Genomic DNA, 22,174 nt, shown 5'->3' with positions numbered 1-22,174 from the left:
AGTATAGTTTTGTGAGGGATAATTATAATTTTGATTATTTGTTGTGTTTCAAAATGAATGGGTTATAGAATGTCTAATTTTAATGATTTAAAATAAATTATTAAATATAAATAGAAGAGACGGTAGAGAAAGAAGTGAAACATTTAATTTGTTGGTAATTCTATATTAGGTAAAGCTTCCTCTGTCCACCCCCAAGTGTCTATCTGTTAATGATTTTAAAATGTCAACATCCTATATTTTTTCCTGACCAATCTTTTGGGACTATTTGGTACGTGTGTTCCATCTGATGAAATAAAAAAAAAATTGCAGATCTCAAGGGAAATAATTAAATGATTTTCTCTTCTTATATAAACATTTGCTTTGAAATATATTTATATTTCAAGGGCTTTGATATTTTTATCTAAAGCATCATTTCCTCATACTGTCTCAACCTCAAAATGAAACTCCTCTTTAAACTGTTACCCAGTATCACAAGTTTATCATATAGGTTTAATTTATGTGCCAAATGACTAAAAATGAAGGGCCTCCCCCCCTCCTCGCTTTTGCCTTGAGTATAAGATATCTGTGTTGGTAGAAATTTTATATCCTAATTCTTTCTAATTTCAGTGTTTAAAACAAAAAAATGTGTGTACATTTCTCATTTGTGGCCATGGTGTTTTTACTCACCTAGCTCCGTTTTTTCAACCCCTTCCCACTCCAGCTGCTTCCCTTAGGTTCTTTGGGCTCCCCAATACTCTTGTCTGTTCTTAGATTGCTCTCTGCTAGAACAGAGCAGGGTGTCCAGAGTGTCCTTTGCTCTTCCTGTCCCAGCCTGAGTGTCCTCCATGCTTCGCTTACATGCTACTCCGCAGTCCTTCCATTCAATGACTGAGCGCCCTGGGAGAGCGGAATGAGCCCTGGGTGGGGAGGGGGTGTGCGCAGAGAGTTGAGTTCCGATTGAGACTCCAGCTGGGTGAAATTGCGCGGGTTTCCTAACCCTTGACCCTACCTTCTTGATCTTAATAGGGACAGGGTTGAACCAGTGATCTCTGAAATCTCTACCAGTTCTAATAGCGGATGATAAAATAATTTACAATAAAGTGTAATTAGGCTTAGCCTTCTGAGGATGGGGGAGTGAGTGTGTATTTTCAGTTTAAAACAATAGCTTATTGATCCAAATATGTGATTGTGTGTGTTGCATATATTTTTGAGCATTTCCACCCGGCCCCCCAACTCAGACTATGATCCAGGGAATAAAATGCAAGGAGTCAGTTTTTCAGCCACTAATGTGCATATATATTTCCTCTAGTCTTACCTTTGCAGGTGGGGTTCAGGGGAGATATCACTGATTTGTGAGAGAGGGTGGGTTACTGGTAGGAATACCTCCCAGTGCAAAAGGACTCCTTTATTTTCACTCCTCATTATTTGTTATGAGTTCATTCTGAAAGGGCAAAAAATAAAATGACCAGCTAATTATGGTAATTTGAAGGCTGTTGTGTCCCTGGGTAGCACAGGACAAAGCCTGCAGCTGTCTCCCCACCCTCCGAGTCAGTGTCAGTGCCTTACTCAGGGGGGATGCCGGTAAAGGTCCCCATACTGGTTCGTCCCCTGGGAGTGTCTATTCTTAGATTCTTCAGTCTACTGAATTCTCAAAGTCTCAGAGGAAGCCAGGTTTGGGTTTTGTCCGTGTTACATGGAGAAGTCTGACCCATTTGCATTACCATCGCTACTATTTTTCTTCATTCATACGGTTTTCACCATATACATTATTTACGTTTAGGGGTGGATAGATAAATGAGTACAAGTTTCTTCTTTAAAAGGTATCTTATAGAACACTTAGACTGTATATTTTTAAAGGATCACATTTTAACACAATATAGTTTTTGAAATATCCATTTTTGAGGGGCTTGGTGGTTTTTTTTACTCACATTTTTATAAACTCAGTTACTAAAATCATTCCCTCCGTCCTCCCTCCCTCTCTCTTTTTTTTTTTTTTGTGAACAGGAGAGAGAGGATATAGAAGCAACTAGGCACCTTACCCTCAAAGGATGAACTTTAGACTCTTGGAAAAGTGTAATCACATAGTTCCCCGCTTTGACTCTTTAATTAAAGAAAGAAAAAAGAAACAACTTCAAAACTGCATTAACAAATCTCACACACACAGTCGCGCGCACACACGCACACGGAATTTAAATGCATGGTATAAAATCCCCAAGGTAGAAAGATCCTGCCGTGAATGGTCTCTCTCCTCATGTCCCCCCACCATCAAGTTCCCCTCCATAGAAGATACCAGTTGCTTGTCTCTCCATTGGCTATTTTAAAATTCTAGTCTGATTCTGTTAAATCCCTGTTTTCTCTGTTTTCCCCCACTCCATAGTTATCTGCAGTAGAACAGTCTTTTCAATCTAGCATTCACTGCACATGTTCCAGTCATGCGGTTACAAAGTTGACCCTGCAGCCTCAGCAAAGGTTATCTCTTTAAAATTCTCTGAAACGCCCTTTTGGCACATCCATTTTGGCAGCTGGGTTTATGTGGGAGAGTGGCAAAGCTCTTGGCTCCTCTTTCTGTGCTTTATGAAATCTGGCCAGGAGGGCAGCTAGGCAAGAAGTTCCCATCAGTTGCACTGCTGAGTATTTTCCATTTTTTACCTGTAGTAAACAATAGTGTTCTTACCATGTGTGTGTAGACCAAGTGGGTGGTTTTTAAAAACATGAACGTACTGTAGCCTCACACTTATTTTAAAGTCCTATTAGAAAACTCCTGTTCTAATATGTGTGTGAGGTACTGTTGTACTGTTCGGACTTTTGATTTTGTAATCTTTTTATATATTTTTTAAAGAATTGAAACAACTCAAAGATTATATTCACCAGTTAGAACTACCTGTTGCAGCTTGGCCAGTAATATAACAAGAAAGATGGAAACTCCAAGTTGCTTTTCAGTGAGATGTATTCATTACATACAACATCACGTGCCTGTTTTCTTGGTAAAGTGCTTTCTTGAATGGAGACAACTGAGTCCCTGTGAGGCAGCTCAGGCCTTTTCTTCCTCCCTCCCTCCCTCCCTCTTTCCTTCCTTCCTTTTTAAAAATTTTTTTTTATTTTTAAGTCGCTTTTTCTAAGAAAATGTTGCTTCTGTTAGCAGAGTTGACCTATTTATTTCTATAGATGGCCTTCAGAGCCCTTCTTTTCTTTCTGTACATACAGTGAGCTCCACAGAAGTAGGGCTTCATGCAAACCATGTTGATGCATTTCCATAGTTATGATTCTCTAATTTAAAAATGACTGCGTGTGTTTGGTATGGAAAATACTTATTTTTCATTTTGTTTTAAGTGTAAATACTAGTAACCTAGATGTCAAAGCTTCTGCGTTAGAAATGAGCAAGGCTCCTTTTACTATTAAGTTTTTTTCTTGCTTGTATTATTGTATTAGTAAGGCTTGCAGACTCATAGGTGAATTTTTCTCCCCATGATGATTTATGAAAGATTTTAGACCACTTGCTTTGGTATGCTGGTTCTGGTTGCTTCAAGAACAGGTAGTAAGAATTCATCTTTTACTCTTAGGTAGACCCCTCACCCATTCATATACATTGGAAATATGCTCTTTTTCTAGCTAAAATTTTTAGAATGAGATTTATCATCATGTACATTGCATGCATACTTTCCTTCTGAAGCTGCAGGTTTTTTTTTCTTGTTATGCTTCTATTTTGTCAAAGAAGTGCACTGTAGACCTCATAGATCTGTGATATCAAATGCCTTCGATGGATCCTTGGGAAGAAAGTGTTTTAAAGTGCATAATTAGGGCACTTGAGCATAAAACTACAATTATACACTTGTGTGTTAATTTTGTGTACAGTAAGACTTTAGTTCAACACTGGTTGTAAATGAGAGGAAGCATTTTACTGCCAGTGAATGCCTGCATTTTATGAATACTTAAAATCTCCTCTAATTGGCTGACCTGGAAAAAAAGGTGAAAACATCTGTAGTTAAGAGGTAGAGCAGAATACAAAATGTGTACTAGAGGTTTCTTTTTAAAAGTAAGTAGAAAAGTGATTTTACTTTTGTGTACAGCCATGGTTGCTGTGCCTTTGGAATCATTTATGCTGTTTTAGCTGCTCTTCCACAGTAAAGACTAACAGTGAAAGCAGTTTAGATAAGGCGGTGAAAATAATCAAGGCACTGACTGGGGGCAGAAAGCAGTTGACAAGGAATCTCTGATCTGGTAGAATAAAGGCCTTGGCTGGCATTGATTGACCGTGCATGTGTTAATCAAGTTCCATGTACTAGCATTAGGGGGCACTCCTTGAAGTTTGGAGTTAATTTTATGGAAACTAAAGGATGTACCACTTTACAAAATGGATAGTAATGTTCCAGAACTTGTTACCCTCTAGAGACTAGAAATATAAATTAATTTAAGAAGGGTATAAATAAATTTGTGGGTAATAGAATGACAGTGATTATGAAGAGGAAATAAAGACTGTTCAGGACATATCACCGACTTTTGGAGATTGAGGTCATGAAAGGCACTACCATTTAGTTCCCACAGCCATGTAGAGTATTCACTCTGCAGAACGTTGGTCTGACATAGTATTCGCTTAAGCTGTGATTTGCTAAATATAGAGCAGTTGGACTTAGAATAAGCAGTGAAATTTTGTAGGCAATTAATAATTATAAAGAAATCCAAGAGAGATTATATGTATATTATTTTCACTGTTTATGATCTTATAAACATAAAGTGTGTACCTGATAAGGAAGTTTTAGAAAGCAAAATTTGTCGTGAGAAAAGATTTATTGCTGATGACAAATGAGAACTTTTCAATTTAGTTTCACAAATCAAAAAGTAAAGCTATTTTCTGTTATGAATTAAAAAAATTTTTTTAAGCTAAGGGAGTGGGCTAAAGTAGCCCAGATATGTTGGTTATTTTTCAGCCTGTTAAACAACAGCAGTGTTTATGGCCCGGAAGTTATCTGTTAGGTACAAGGGCATAGACAAAAATGGAAGTGGGCTCCGTAGCAACGAGAGCTGAGTAACTAGCTTGTTTGTGTGGTTGGTCACCAGGCCTGTTCTGGAGTTTAGACGCTGCTTGACCCTTGACTTCTTTGCTGACTCCTCCAAGCCCACGTTGTCTTTTTTCTGTTACTCAAGGGAAGCTGGACAAAATTTGAAGGAACTTACGGCTTTAGTATACAGTGCATACAGTAAGCACTCAGTATACATTCGTTGATTGTTGCTCAGTTTTCAAGCATGAAGAAGTAATTTCAGGAAGTTACGGAGTTTTTTTCCCCCCCCCTTAGACAAGCTTAAGGACAAGATTTATTTTTCTTTTTAAAATAAGAAAGTGAATTTAAAAAACACCTAAATTGTTTAAAAGTCTCAGTTGGGAACTTAGCTTAAGGGACTATAGATTGTGGAGCATTTGTAGGATTTTGACCTTGTAAACTTTATTTATTACCTTCTAACACATTATTTTTGACTGGACATGTTGACATAATAAAATTTCCTCCTGCAGTTGGTTCAGCCACACATCGACTTAGCATCTGAATTCCTTGCTGTGGGGAATTTTCAGTCTGTCTCTTATGCATGAAAAATAGCATTTACTCTTTCTGTAAAATCAGAAGCCAGCAGAATATGCCACAGTAATGACTAAAATGTAGCTGTTGTGAACTCATTTTTCCTATGCTTTTTGTCTTCCTTTTTTGGTAGAATTTATCTGGAAGGACTCAAATTTATGATGAAAAACAAACAAATAAAAATTAAGCTTTCTGCTGTTAAATATAAATTGTTATAATATACTTTTTGATAATTCTTAGAAAGACAGCAATAATTAATCCAAAATAAATTGCATTTAGTTATAGATTCATGAAAAACTCAGAGTTGGTTTAAGAAATGATACATAACATTTGATGTATATTCTTCTGGGGTATTAATTCTTTACTCAACACGCATACACAGATTTTCATATTAAAAAATATATATATGGTTTTGTAACCTGCTACCCCTTAAGTCCCACCTCAAAAATCCAGGGACAGACTTTCTTGCTATTCAATACATATTATCTACAATTAGAATCATTCATTTTAATGACTCTGTGATATTTTATTGAATAAAATATCATTACCCTGCCCCTTTTAAACCAATCTCTATGGAGGCACATTTAACCGTTTAGGCTGCTTCCCTGTTTTTGAGTGGGGGTGGTATCAGGGGCGTGCAGTGACCTCCTTGCTACACATATCTTTGCACACTTGTTTTATATTTTTCCTTAAGATAAATTCCCAAAAGCAGAATTCTGGGTTGAAGGGATATTGTTCCTATACATATTGTGACTTGCGTTAAATATTTGAATTTACATACTCATTATGATTGTTTCAGTATTAATTGCTGTGTAATATTTTGGAATTATGTAAATTGAAAGTATGAAAACTCCCTGTTAAGCACCTAGAAACAGTTACTATTTTATTATCAAATAGGAAACTTCCATCTAGGTGTAAGTAAGGCCGTAATGGTTTGACATAAATACATTAGAAAAAAATGTGAGGTCAAAAGTTTAGATACCTTCTTCGTTATTAAGTGTATATACATACTTTTAAAGTTATAATATACATACAATGAAATGCTCAGATCTTAAGTGTACAGTTCGATGAGTTTTGACAAATAAGGTACACCTATGAACCAACCATCCCAGTTAAGATACAGAATATTTTCATCACCCCAGAAGTTTCCTCACCCCTGTTTCTTGCCAGCCCCCATATCCCACAAGCACTGTTTTGATTACTATCACTATAAATTAGTTTTGCCTGTTTTTGAACTTCATATAAACAGATTATACAGTGGGTTGAATGTGTGTTGTATTCGTTTAATACAGTTCTAGAGGGAAGTGTAGATATCAAACCAAACTGTTCTTCTTAGAACAAAAGGATCTGAAGCTGATACGAAAATTATATACTAGAGTAAGAACAACAGGTCTTTCAAAAGAAGGAAGTTGGACCCTTACCTTACACTATGTGCAAAAATTAACTCAAAATGGGTCAGACCTAAAAACATAAGAGCTAAAGCTGTAAAGCTCTTAGAAGGAAACCTAGGGGAAAGCTTCATGACATTAAATTTGGCGGTGATTTATTGGACATGGAAACCAAATGCACAGACAACAAAAGAAAAGATAGATAAATTGGAGTATATCAAAATTTAAAACTTTTGTGCATCAAAGGACACTATCACGAGAACAAAAAGGCCACCCACAAAAGAGGAGAAAATATTTGCAAATCATATATCATATAAGGGATTAATACACAGAATATATAAAGCATTCCTACAACTCAACAACAAAAACCTAACAACCCAATTAAAAAATGGGCAAAAGACTTTAATACATTTTTCCAAGTAAGATAAACAAATGACTGATAAGCATGCAAAAGATGCTCAACATCACTAATCATTAGGGAAATGAAAATCAAACCCATAATGAGTGTGATACCACTTCACACCCATTAGGATGGCTATTACAAAAACAAACAGAAAATAGCAGGTGTTGTCAAGGATGTGGAGAAATTAGAACCCTTGTGCACAGCTGGCAGGAATTAAAAAATGGTATTGCTGCTGTGAAAAACAGTATGGCGGTTTCTCAAAAAATTAAACATAGAACTACCGTATGATCCAGCAGTTCCACTTATGGGCTGGGTATATTTCCAAAAGAAGTGAAAGAAAAGGCTTGAACAGATATTTGTATGCCTATTTTCGTAGCAGTATTATTCACAGTAACCAAAAGGTAGAAACAACCCACCCATTGCCCACGATGGGACAAAATATTGTGTATACTTAAAATGGAAATATTTTTAGCCTTAGAAAGGAATGAAATTCTGATTCATGCTGTAACATGGATGAACCTTGAAGGCATTAGGCTAAGTGAAATAAGCCCGACACAAAAGGACAAATGGTGTATGATTATACTTATATGAGGTAACTAGAATACCCAAATTCATGGAGACAGAAAGCAGAATAGTCGTTCCCAGGGGCTGTGGTGGGGGATAGGAATGGGGAGTTACTGTTTAATGGAAATAGAATTTCATTTTGGGATGGTGAGGTTCTGAAGATGGATAGTTGTGATGGTTGCACAACAATGTGAATCTACTTAATGCCACTAAACTGTACACTTTATGGTTAGAATTCCACGTATGACTATAGCAAAATCTATTTTTCCCATTTACTTACTGTGTTGGAATTAGATTGCTTCCTCTTTCTGGCTCTTGTAAATAGTGTTGGATGGAATATTCTTCCTGGGACACATGTGAGTGTTTCATGGGTATGTATTTACAAGGGGAGTTGCTGGGTCATAGGGCAGTGCACCTTGAAACTTAGTGGAGAAACTGCTTTCTCAAACTTCTTTAGATAGGAAAAGGATGAGACTATAAACCTGATCATTTCTTCAGTTTTGAAGTATGAGCTGAGCAAAGAGTTCAAGGTAAAGTAAAATGAAAAATGGGGCCTGGAATTTTGCACATTTAACATGACACAGAGATTTGAAAGTTAACACTCACGTCCTTTATCAGAGTAGTTTCCTAAAATAAATACTTAAAGTAAATGAATCATTTTTAGCTATAGTTTCCCTCTCCAGTAATGTTTGCAAGCATTCACGTTTCTTTGAAAATTGGAATAAAACTTTTTGTTACTGTGTGTGCTCATGTTCCCCTTGAAGATCCTCTTTATTTAGAAATGAGAGAAAATTTTGTTTTTCTTACTTTTAAATAACAAATCGAAAATCCCTGATCTTAGGCATTTTCTGGAGATTTCCATTTGGTTTAGTTTAGTGATCAATGTCCAGCGCATTTGCTGGGCAGTAATGACCTCGAGGGTTAGCCGGTAATAGCCGAGGGTACTCTGCTGCTGTCAATGTGAGGTTTGGGGTTTTTGGCTATTGGTTGAAGCTGAATCAAAGACTTGGATGGTATAAGTCATTTCAGTTTTATAATGTGTTCCATCATTAGTTTAAAGTTTTATATAATAATAACTTGATTTAATAATCCATCGAACAACATTCATTATCCATCCAACAAACATTTCAGTGGCAGGCCCTCTTCCAGGAGGCATACCATGGGTGTAGGAGTGTGTAGTCTAGTGATGGGGACAAACAGTAAACACATGAACACATAATTAAAGGGTTAACTGACTAAATCTAATTATCTCCCCTGTGGTAAAATCAAATCAGAAATGGCATGAGAATGATGGTGGGTTAGGCCGGTTAGGGAAGGGGTGGTATGTGAGACAGAAGTGCTTTGTATCCTGAATTCTCAGCACTTGGTTCCTGAAACTCAGTAACTCTTGGTTAAATTTCAACAGTTTGGTAACTGTTGAACTGTTGAACAGTTGAATTCAACAGTTTGGTAATCTTATTTACCCTGAATATGGTTAAGAACTAAGAGATAAACAAAAAGACTCTTAGTAGCCAAAATTGATTTCACAAAACTTGAGACAATAAAAGCTCATACGCTTCCCTCATGGCTTAGTCCTTTGGGTCTTCGTAACAGTGTAGTGGGTTTCTCAGTCCTCAGCAGATGCTGTTAAAGATGGAGGTCGGAGTGAGGAGCAGTGGCTGAGGGCCTTGATGGCATGTGAGAAGCCGGCAGTGCGAGACCACAGTTACTCTGGGGTTTGTGCAGACAACTTTCGGCAGTGGGCTCTGGGGCATTCCATGTATTATGGCTCCACCCTTCCATTTATGTTTCTTAATAATGATTGTTTGGTTTAAGATGTCAGAAAATCATATAATAGAACTTTGAAAGCCCTACCTCTAAATTGATTAAAGCAAAAACATTATTGACCATTAAAGAATTGACATTAGTTCCTGACAGCTGAGGTGTATTGTATTTAGAAATTGCTTTTTAAAGATAACACTTAGTTAATAATTAATATTTTAGAGGTAGCACTACAACTTAGTTTAATAAGTAATAATAGAATCTGTGTAGAATTCCAGGTAGGATTATAATATTGCTGGTTATAATATTAATAGGAATTAATAGAGGAGGTAGCCCCATTTTGCAGATGGAGATGTAAGACATATCATTATGTGATTGATCATATTTACACAACTGAGGTACAGGAGGGCTTGGATTTAGATTTCATACGTTTCTAGTACAGAGATTCTTTAGGTGGACTAGAATTTACTAATCTCTGTTTTGTCATGGCTCCCACGTAAGGACAATAGACCAAATGCAGTTGATTGGCTCCAGGCCCTGTCAGTTATCCCAGGGTCTCAGAAGGTTAGTTAGCCAGTTAGTACCAAATAATTAGACCATGTATTTTAAAGGACAACAAGTAGGTTTTTAATTGTGGAAGACAGTGATGAAATCTCCCAAGCAGATGCTTTTGATGGTTCCCCCTCTGACGTTTGCTCTGTTCTGCAGATTGTTGCTATGGATCCATTGAAGATTTGCTTACACTCCCACCCATCCTACCTGCCTCCCCTGCATCCGACTTGCTTCCCCACTTTTCGGAGTTGGAATAGATAGTACAAGAATCTAGTAAGTTCATGGCTGCTCTAGTGTTAGGAGACTCCTGCAATATGTCCTCTTGTTGTCTTGCTTAGAAAATAGAACCCCCCCCCCCACTTCCATATTGTGTGTAAGGGTTTCTGTAAACCAGAAAGTCAACATATTAAAGTGCAAGTCACAGGGGAGTTGCTGGCTGTGTTGACTGAGCTTTACAGTCATTTTAACACTGGCAAAGTGTTATCCTAACTGCTTCAAATCAAACTGCAAAGATGCTTGTGTGAAATGCAGTATTAGATATCAAATCAAACATATGGGTGTTGAACGGAAGGGTATGTGTTGTGGTAGTATATGGTATTCTAGCATGTGGAGTTGTATTTTATGGAAATTCTTTGGCTTGGCTTATGTCAGGGACATACATTCATTATGAGATATCAAGCTGTAAAATAAATAAAAGCAAAGAATTCAACTGTGCTGTTGAATGGTTTTCAATACAGACTTGTCTGTTCTACTAGCTTAGGGTCTGCGAAATGAGAGGCATTTGTAAGCCATCGTGGCCAAATGTTTTGTCAGCGTTGCTGGCAGCTTGAAAATAATCTAGATCGGGTCAAAAGGAATATGAACTTTAGCTTTCTGCATTTTTTTCCTTTTACTTCATTGAATATGTTGCCAATTACTGTGCTAATTGATCTTAGAGGCAAAGTGTTTAATATTTTCCTCCTCACTCTTTTTTTCCTCATTCAGTATTCTATAGTCAATTTGTTTTTTAAGTGTATACGTGGGACTGATGACTGAATTCTTAAGTATGTGTGCTTGTGGGGATCAAGTTCTTGGAGTTCTCAAATGGACCATATTGTGGTATTAACAGTGACTTCACCATTCTCCTTCCAGGAGTGCTTTTTGCCGTCCTGATATCTTGTTTTTCTTTTCCTCTCCTGTTCTTTCTCTCAATTAGGAAAAAAAAAATGTCAATAGATTTCTCACTTGAAAGAACATCAGAAAATGTCATCAGTGGTGTATTTACTGAATGAGGAAGGACTTTTCTTTGAACAGTGATTTCAAGATTTTTTAGGCTCATGTAAATTAGAAATGGAGAAGACTGACTTCAGGTCATTTTGTCTGTAACTCGGGTATTGGTAGCACAGTACACTTTGCTTTATATCAGTAGCTGTTTTATCAACTAGGAAAATACTATTCTTGTATAGCTATGACTATCTTTCCATGAAGAACTCATGTTGATAGTTATATTGTTTGATATACATAGTATTGTTTTCTAAATGGGTTTCATTTTATTATAAAGCAACGTTGTTTCTTTTTAGCCAAAATAGTATCAGGTAATGGAATTGCTGCTGTAACTGGTATCTGCTAAAATGTAATTGAGGCATTCTGACCTTAGTTGAAACAAACATGTCCCCAAACCACAAGCATCCTACAAAGTATTAGTGAGCTGGGACTGAAGTTCATTTTCATCTGAGTGTCGCATGAGAATGGATTAGCATAATGCTGCTTTGACTTTCTAGCAGAAACAATTTTTTGACGTCAGTATTAGGAACTCCCCCCGACCCCGCCACTGGATTTTTGTGAAATTATCAATTTTTGATGTCTGATAATTTAACTCTGCTTCAAAAAATACTTTGTCTTTTGTCTTCATTGATAGTATGTGAGTAGAAGGCAGTATGCCAATTTATCTAATGGAGAGAATATTAAAAATATCGAATTCAATTGCTTAGCAAAGAACCCACTTCCTGTTGCTGAATTGAAACCATATTTGATTTCGCTGAATGGCACGTCTTGACTTTCTCACTTGCCCTGCTTGACTTCGTGACAGGTGCCGCCTCAGTATGGCCAGCCAGGTGTGAGCGGTTACTGCCAGCAGGGCCAGCAGACTTACTACAGCCAGCAGCCGCAGGCGCAGTATCTGCCGTCCCAGCCCCAGCAGAGGTACCAGCCGCAGCAGGTGAGCACAGCCCTGGTCCCCAGGCCTCTGTTCTGAGATGTCTTCCTGGCCCATTTAAAACATTTCTGTTCTCAGTGGGAAAAATGGAAGTTTTGAGAAAATGCAGAACTATAATCTAAACTCTTTGTTTACAAATGGATGTTTGAGATTGAAGGGTGGGAAGAATGACTAGTTTAATAGCTTCTTACATTACTCGTTAGTGACAGCAGAAAATGTCACTCATTTCATGTTCTTTGTCATTTGTGTTCTGAATCTTTCCAGAAAGTACTCTGTCACTTCGTTGAGGCTTATTCAGGAAAATGGTTTTATCGATCATTTAATCTTTCTCGTTGGCACGTACGTGGTGTTTTTATGTTGAGCCTTCTTTTGATTTGTTTTTGTTTTAGTGGTAAGTGCTACTGGGTCAAAACATTGTTGCCTTTGGCAGTGTTATTCTTCCTAAACTAGCTTATAGACAGATAATCACTTCAATTACAATGTATTAAAATACTAAAGGGAATCATGTACCTTTAAGTATGTTAAACACTTTCTAGTTAAATTAGCCTCATTAAATACTCTTTTAGGTTATTGGACTATGTATTTCAGCTTACATGATTTGTAGGAAAATAGTACATATGCATTTGGTACAGTGATTCAGTTTCATCTTGTTTTAGAGATTGTCGCTGAGTGATATTAAAAGGTATCATGAGCTCAGGACCTGTACTCTAAATTCAAATAGAGCTTTCATAGCACTTTCAGTCATAAGCATCAAAATGTAACTTTGCATTTTATATTTTCCTCTCTTCTTTCGTTTTTGTGGGTTGGGGTGGTGAAGAGAGGGGAAGACAGTGACATTGACTATTCAGTTTTTAAAGTGCTACGTACACAGCTTGGAGAGATTGTTGATGCTAAGCAAAATATATAAATATATGAAGCTTAATTTTAATAAATTCAGCCGATTTCTTAAGTATTTTCTTGGGTTCTTTGAAGTCTTTTCCCATGTGACTTTTATTCGAGTTCCAAAAAGAGTTTATGACTTCAAAGAAAACATGTTAAAACAACAGCTGAGATTGAAGATCTGTAGAATCTTTTTTGCATATATGTTTTCAAAATTTTGGTTATATAAAGCAATTTATAGAGGTAGGAATGTACATTACTTCAAAGTTATTTAGTCTGGTCTTTTATTAAAATGTGGGAAAATTAAATAACCTTTCAATACCATTTCTTTTTAAGTGAGAGAGACTGATATCTGGGTTTATGATATATAAAGTTACAGGCTTTTTCATGAGCTTTCAGAGCCTTATTGAGCTTCTCTGTAGACAGAATGTTTTGTCATGTCATCAGAGTTTAAGAAGGACTCAACAGAGAGATTATGTTACTCATTTTCCTTCAGTGAGCTAAAATGAATCTCTGATTGTAAAACCAATTTGATTAAGGATTCTGAGTGCCTGTCATTTCCTTCAAGACCAAGTTCAAAATTTACTTCCTTTATGAAGCATTCACTGATGACTTCTTCCACATGGCAATTAGTTATTAATATCCTTCATATTTAAATATTTAAAGCATACTACAGGTAAAATCTTATTTTAATGAATACTATTTTAATGTGCTTAGTTTAGGTCTATTTTATGCTTTGAACGATACTGCTGTTATTTTATTGACTTGAATACAATAAATTATATGTCAGGAAATACTATATAAAAATGATTCCTTAATGTGAATACTGTCATTTTTTGTATATTCTGAGGAAAAACAAATATTTCTCAAAGTATATTGGAAATTTTTTCTTGTTTTCATACTCCCTAACTATAGAATGTCTAAATATTTTTTTTTTTTTTTAAACATCTTTATTGAAGTATAATTGCCTTACAATGGTGTGTTAGCTAAATATTTTTTAAGTTTCAGTAAACTCTTCTGGGACAAAGAAGTGGAAATCAGAGACATTTAGGTAGCCTGAGACATTTAGGTAGCCTAATTAGAGGGTCTGGTTTGACAGGAACAGTTTTAGTTTTTAGGGAATTTGATGTTCAGACAGATTTGGAAAGTTTATCTAGGAAATGAAATCTAGCATTTTAGATATAGTTAGCACCTCCAAAACCAGAATAATCCCCCCAAATCTATCCCAAAACAAAGTAAAAATAACCACTAGAATATTTTCAAAATCAAGCCAAATTTTAATAAGACTTTATAATACTGAATTCACATGCATTTAAAAAACAAAGGAGCTCAACTGTATTTAATATAAGAAGCCAGTGTTTTGTAACAGACAGAACATTCCTTCCTATAGACTTTGCTTTTGTTCCCAGATATAGCATGCACAGTCTGTTGATTTTTGTATTAGGAGATAATCAGCAAGTATAACGTTGTGTCTTTTGTTAATGTGATTGATACAAAAGGTAATTTTAGCGTTCCATTAAGATACCTCACTTTGTATCTTTAACATTTTTTAATGTGTAATGTTTTGGATAATCAATACATTCATATGTTTCAAAAATTAAAAAGTACGAGGAAAGGATACAGATTCCATTCTCCACAATAGTTCCTCTTGCCTAGCTCACCACCCACCTCACCCTTTGCTAGATAACCACTTCATTAGTTTATTGTATGTTTCTTTATATAAAGAAGCAAAATACCATATTTTAATTGTTGGCTCTATTTTTACATAAATGTTGGTACACTGTAACATACTGTAAACATTCTTCTGTCCTCTGTCATTCCCCTTTCCCTACCCACTTAAATATATTTTCTGTGCTTCTTTCCACAGGAGTACATAAAGCAATCCTCCATTCTTTTTTATAGCTTCATTCCATTTTATGGACATATCATAATGTATTTAACCAGTTCTCTTTTGATGGGCATTTAGATTATTTTTAGTTATTTGCAATTCAAACAATACTGCCATGATGCTCTGTATATGTGTCATTTCATAAATGTCCAAGTGTATCTGTAGGATAAATTCCTGGCTGTGTCAGTGGGTATATGCAGTTGTAATTCTGGTAAATATTGCTAGATTGTTCCTCTTAGGGGTTGTGCCAGTTTATACTCCCACCATTGATGTGTGAGAGTACCTACCATGTGCCAGTAGCATGGTTTTAAGAAGCTTCTGGATTTTTACCAATCTGATAATGTAGTTTTAATTTACATTTTTCTTGTTATGAGTGATTTTGAACATCTTATATATTTAAAAATGTTTACGTTTCCTTTTTTCCTGGACTGTCAATTCATATCTTTTTATCTTGAATTTTTCTATTCAGTTGTTTGTCTCTTAAAAATTGATTTATATAATAAAAACTAGGTATATTAGGGAGACTAGACCTCTGTCCATGATATGAATTACTCACTTCCCATCTTATCGTTTGTCTTTTGACATTAATTGTGGTACCTTTTTTTGTCATGCAGAAGGGCTTTTTGAATTTAAAAAAATGTTTATGTAGTCAGAATTAGCAGTCTTTTCTTTTATGATATCTGGATTTTATTTTTAGTGAGATTATGAGCCTTCCATACTCTGAAGTTACAAAGGAACTGTCCCCTGTTATTTTGTAGTATTTTCATAGAGTGATTTCTACATTTCACTTATCCTAATCTATGGAGAGAGGTATGATCCAACATAATTTTTTTTTTCTCTAGATGACCACTTGGTTAAGTAACTTTTCTTGTATTAGGTCTTGCCAGAGACCTAGCCTATTGGTTAGGATAAAGATATTTTATTTTAAGGAATTGACTCCGTTATGGAAGCTGGAAAGTCCAAAATCTGGTGTGGACCAGCAGGCTGACACCCAGGAGAGCTGATGGCGAAGATGAAGCCTGAAGGCAGTCTGCTGGAGAACTCCCTCTTGCTTGGGGGGCTGGTCTTTTTGTTCTATTTCGGCCTTCAACTGATTGGATGAGGCCCACCCACATTATGGAGGGTAATCTACTTTACTCAAGGTCACTGATTTAAATGTTAATTTCATCACCAAATACTGTCTAACTTGACACATAAAATTAACCATTACTGTTATCTTTCCCTTTAAACTTTTAAAATTTTCCTTTAGGTATAGTGTTTGAGGTTATTCTGGGACTTTTATTCTTTTCCATTGGTCCTCTGTTAGTGCACCAGTACTGTACTGTTTTTCTCATTTTTTGATATCTGGTAGGGTTAATACATCTTCATTACTCTTCTCAGAGCTCTCTTGGCAATTTGTGTTTGCTTATTTTTCATATAAACTTTTCATTTCTTACCATGCTTTTTCCTAAGAATTTTGTCTTTTTTGTTGTTATTATAATGGGATTTTTTTTTCATTGTACCTCTTTTGTTTTTTGTGAAATAGGTGATACTTATAAAATAATAAGAGTTAAAAAAAAAAGTACCTCATTTGAACAATTAACAACACACTTGTAGTAAAACGAGCTGGGTTTACTTGGCTTGGGTTGCTACGGGCCAGGGAGAGCACGCTCCTGGAGCCTCACGGAATGTGTGGACTTGGGAGGTTTATAGGGTTGGGGTGTGTGCTGGATGGTTCTAAGAGGTATTAGGGGAGTGAGGGTCAGTCTGGACTGGCTACGTTAAAGAAGCTGTGAGCATTTGGTGATTAAGTGTCTTAATTTTGAGCCATGAGGCAAGACTTAAGTGTGTCCGTGCTTTGTCATTGGTAAAGAAGCACCAGTCACTTAGAGAAAGACAATGTTAGTAAGAAGAGGCAGATGTTTAGTCATTTTTGTTGTCAAAAAGTGGCCTTGTCCAAATCTGCTTTCAGCACTGCTTATGTGCTATGGGTGGTGCTCTGGTCTGCTTGTTCTCAGGGCTGATTTTCCTTTTCTTCTCACATTCCTACCCCACTGTCCCTCCTCTTCCTGAATGACTTCTCTCTCCATTTCTTCTTTTGTTTAGATAGTTTTAAATTTCTTTTATAATATTCTTCAAAAAGAACTGTTATACTTTTTGGTTAGAATTATTCCTATATACCTTATATTTTTGTTGGTATTGTAAACATAGATTTTATATTTTTATTATATTACATTTTCTCATTGTTTCAAGTATATACAAATATAATGAACTTGGTGTATTAAATTTTATTGTACATTGACCCTTTTAAGTTCTTGTGAATTCTACTAACTCTAATCATTTATAGACTCTCTTAGGTTTTCCAAATTTTTTTTTTAATTGCTTAAAAAAAAAAAACACTCCCATCTCCCCTCCTTTTGTCCTTCAGACAGCTTCTTCAATGCATTATTTGAAAGGACTGTTTTTGTATTATCTCTGATTTAAAAGAAGGCTTTCAGCATTTCATCATTAAATATAATGTTTACTCTTTCTTTCTTGTCTTTTCTTTGTAGCTGCCCATTGTTGGATAAGGAAGTTCCCTTCTTTTTCTAGTTTGCTAAGAATTTATCATGAATGGATGCTGAATTTTATCTTATGTGTTTTTTTTGTGTCTTTTGGGAAGATCACTTTGTTTTTCCTCTTATAATCTGTTATTGGGGTATATTACATTTTTTTTAAGTATTATGCCAAACACGCATTCTAGAATAAACCTAGCCTCGTGATATATTCTCTTTTTGCACATCACTGAATTCAGTTTGCTGACATTTATTTAGGTTTCTTGAATCACTGTTCATAAAAGGGATTGGACTGTAATTATCCTCGTGTGGTTTTGGTATCTGTATTATGAAGTTTTGCAGAATGAGTTAGACACTAGTCCCCGCCCCCGCCACTTTTTTTTATTTTTGGCCACACTGCTGCGTGACTTGCGGAATCTCAGTTCCCCCACCAGGGATTGAACCCAGGCCACGGCAGTGAAAGCCCAGGATCCTAACCATTAGGCCACCAGGGAACTCCCATACTAGTCCCTTTTTAAACTTACTGGAAGACTTTCTATTAAAGTTTGGAATTACCTGCTTTTGGAGTATTTGGTAGAAGCATCTGTAAAGTCATAAAGGACTGTGTAGCCCTTGATGTTTTAGCTTTTGTCCCATTCCTGATTTTTGACTTTTGATCTTATTTCTTTTGTGAATATAGGCATATCAAGTTATTGAATTCTTCTTGAGTCAGCTTTTTACTTATATATATTCCTATATACGTATCCATTTCATCAAGGTTTTCAAGTTTATTAACCTGAAGTTCATAATAGTCTTTATTTCTTTAATTTTTATAACATCCAGAGTTAAGCATTTTAATTAATAATGTTATTCCTTCTTTTATTGATTAATGTTGCCAGTGGTTTGTCTTTCCAAAACAAGTTTGGTCACTGTCCTCATTATTACATGTTCTTTTTTATAAGTTTAATTAAATTCTGTTCTTACTTTGATTATATCTTGCTTTTTGTCTGATAAAGCCAAATAAATATAAGACTAAAACATTTCCTCCTAAGTACTACTTTGGCTAAATCTCTCAAATTTTGATATGCATTATTTTTGTTCTCTTTTAGTTCTAAGAACTTTCTTACTTCCCTTCATTCATTTTTTTAAAGACAGTTTTATTGAGGCTTGGGTTTGTGATCCGTTCCCTCAGAAGGATTGGTGTATGCTTTTGCCAGCTGCTTGTGGGCACTAGTCATCAGGAATCATATTTCATATTTTAGTTTGTAAAGTTTTATTATTTAGAAAGTTCTTAATAGGCTGACAAACAGGATGATAGAATGAGCATTCACATGCCACCATAAGTTCTTTTCATTTACTAACCTAGCCATATTCGGATATCCCCAGTTGTCATCAGAATGCCTTATTTATAGTTCATTTGTTTCAAGCAGAATTCAAACAAGGTTACTACATTGATTTGGTCCTTAAGTCTTTTTATCTGGAACAGTTCTCTTTTACCCCACCCCCATTCATGCCTTTGGCATATTGAAAAAACTGAGTCAGTTGTCCTATGAAATGGCTTTGTCTGATTATTTTCCCTTGATGTGGCTTAATTTGTTCATCTAGCCCCTCTATTTCCTGTAAATTGCAAGTTTGATCCAAAGGCTTGAAGTTAAACATTTTTGTTTGTGATTGTTGTAAATCATGTCCCCAACGTTTAGGTCACTGCTTCTGTTTAGTGGAGGGGTCTGTGACCCTCCCTTTGAGTGAAGAAGCCTCCAAATGGTTCCAGCCCCAGGCCGTCTGGTGACCATCAGCTGTCTTCCAGCTGAGGCTGTAGAGACATTGTGATGAAGATAGGCTTTCCCTTTTGTACTCTGTCCGAATTCCTCACCCACAGAATCTGTGAGCATAATACATGCTGGTGGCTTTAGGCCACTAAGTTTGGGGTGGCTTGTTACACATCATTACTGACTGATGTGGTTTGTATACTTCATAGGTGATGAAGTGAGGGTGTTACATCAGGATGTTAACATCCTAATATTTCGTTGTCCTACAACAAGTGGTATTAAGATTGATCAGTGCGTTCAGGTCATATGGCCTCTGGGACCATTTTAAATAGAATTCTCTTCTTGAGGTTTTACAGAGCACACCATTAAGTGTTAATTTTGACCAGAAACTCTGGTGATGGTTAGCCTGTGGTTGCTAATTCTCAAAGGAGTCATTTCTTAATTCCTCCCACCTCTCAGTATCAAGTTCAAGACAGGTATTTTTCCTTTCTCTTTAGCAAGTTTTCATGCTCTTAAATGATGGATATAGCCCTTCTTAGTCCCTAATTTATTTGAGAGGTATTGTCTCATATTTTACTCCCTTTTGGTAGGCCCTAGATTCCTCCTTTCCCCTGTTCCCTGTATAGTCATCAAATGGAAAGTTAAAACCCATAACAGAAGTCAGTTTCTATTGCTCTCTTACTTTCCATGTTCTTGGTTTACTTTCTGTGTTCTTCGTTTCAGTCACATTCACGCCAAGTTTGTGATCCATTTAAAAAGGCATGTTATCAAGTATTTTAGATATTTCAATTATAGGCACTTAGAGTATCCAATCTGCCATACTCCTGGAACTGGTACTGTCTTCTATTTTCTAGTTGTTTATTTGATATATTTTATACAGTTTAAAACTATATAAACATGTAATATAATAGATAATTTAGAACATACAGTACATTCCTATTTTATAATGAAACTTTTTAAAAATAAATTTATTTGTTTATTTGTTTATATTTTTGGCCGTGTTGGGTCTTCATTGCTGCGCGCGGGATTTCTCTAGTTGTGGCGAGAGGGGGCTACTCTTCGTTGCAGTGTGTGGGCTTCTCATTGCAGTGGCTTCTCTTTGTTGTGGAGCACGGGCTCTAGGCACGCAGGCTTCAGTAGCTGTGGCACACGGGCTCAGTAGTTGTGGGTCATGGTCTCTAGAACACAGGCTCAGTAGTTGTGGCGCATGGGCTTAGTTGCTCTGCGGCATGTGGGATCTTCCCGGACCAGGACTCAAACCCGTGTCTCCTGCATTGGCAGGCGGATTCTTAACCACTGCACCACCAGGGAAGTCCCTATAATGAAACTTTTCTACTGCCTCCTTTATTCTTTTGAAATAAATTCATAGATACTATGTTACCTACACAAAATTCATAGATACTGTATGTTACTACACAACATTTTAGACAGTTCTTAATAATGCACTAACTGTACATGAAAAAGTGAAAGGAAAGTGTTATATAATAAAATATTGTATATTTAACTAAATAAATGCTCGGGCATGACTCCATTGAAGGCTTGTGAAACGAATGCTTGCGTGCATACATGGGATCAATGTGGGCCTGGCAGCTACCCAGTGAGGCTGATGCAGGAGTGTGGTATCAGCCTCTCAGATGTCTTAGGCAGGGTTGTCAGTGCAGATGTCATCTTTTAAGATTATGAGCAGCTCTTGGTCAGAGTCCGACCAAAACAAAATACAATCTTCCCTCAGTATACATGGTAGTTTTATTCCTAGAAAATTCAGTATATTAATAAAGTTGTTTTAACAATATTTTGTTCTTACATGCAGAATGGAGTTGGGTTCTAGGCTTAGACAAATAGTTAGCTTTTTGTTTGTTTTTAAATCTAAATGAATGCTGGGACTTGTGAAATGAATGTGTGATGTGGTATGATGATCTGTTGGATCAATCTCTTATACATCATAGGACAATCTAGCATTCCTACCTTACACCCTTAAATTTCATTGCATTTCCTTATCCTTGTGACAACTAACTGCCCCCTTGAAATCTTATCAATATGAGTAACTTAGGCTTCCTTATTTTTTCCTGAAATAAAATTCATACATAATGAGTTACCTATATACAAAGTTTCAAACATCAGTATAATGCCATAAATGTAATAGAAAGGACAGAAAGTTTATAATAAAATATTGTTCAGATGTGTCTACATTAGAAGACTTGTGAAATAGTCAGAGGCTTGCATCTGTGTGTGTAATAACGATGAACTCCACTGGTACAAATGAGAGTGATAGAGTTATATTGTGTGAACAGCTCAAAATTGTGAACAGCGTTTGAATCCATGCGATTTATTACCATATAACAGCAATTATATACAATGAAAATATTGAACATTTTAAATAACATGCTCACAGAATTGTTTAACAGAAAAAGTAAGGTACCCCAAAGTGTGGAGATATCCTAAGTTTGTAAATAAAGTGTACACACACACACACACACACACACACACACACACACACACAGTAAAAATCAGTAAGTAACAATAGGCCTGGTTTATTCTTCCTATTGTAAACCAAGAGATTAACTAATACAACAGGGAAATGAACTGTCCAGTCACCAAACATTTTATTTACTCAACATGCTGACATTTCCTTCTTTTAAAAGGTGTTAATTTTAAAATTCTTTTAAAATTAATTCTTGTTTAAAAAAAAAAGCTATTTGAAGAGGTTGCTTCCATTT

The 22,174-nt window shown here is 36.0% G+C and overlaps 1 protein-coding gene across 1 annotated transcript in view; it reads left to right on the top strand.

Annotated features, from left to right (window-relative positions):
* ARID1B (AT-rich interaction domain 1B) overlaps nt 1-22,174 on the top strand; it is a 405,049-nt gene that overhangs the window by 113,856 nt on the left and 269,019 nt on the right. Inside the window, 1 exon segment of the mRNA XM_068550751.1 lies at nt 12,283-12,411. Coding sequence (XP_068406852.1) covers nt 12,283-12,411 — 129 coding nt within the window.

This window comes from Eschrichtius robustus, chromosome 9 (genome assembly GCF_028021215.1).
Source record: "Eschrichtius robustus isolate mEscRob2 chromosome 9, mEscRob2.pri, whole genome shotgun sequence".
Taxonomy (NCBI): domain Eukaryota; kingdom Metazoa; phylum Chordata; class Mammalia; order Artiodactyla; family Eschrichtiidae; genus Eschrichtius; species Eschrichtius robustus.
The sequence above is the reverse complement of the archived record's forward strand: the minus strand, read 5'-3'. Positions and strand labels throughout refer to the sequence as shown.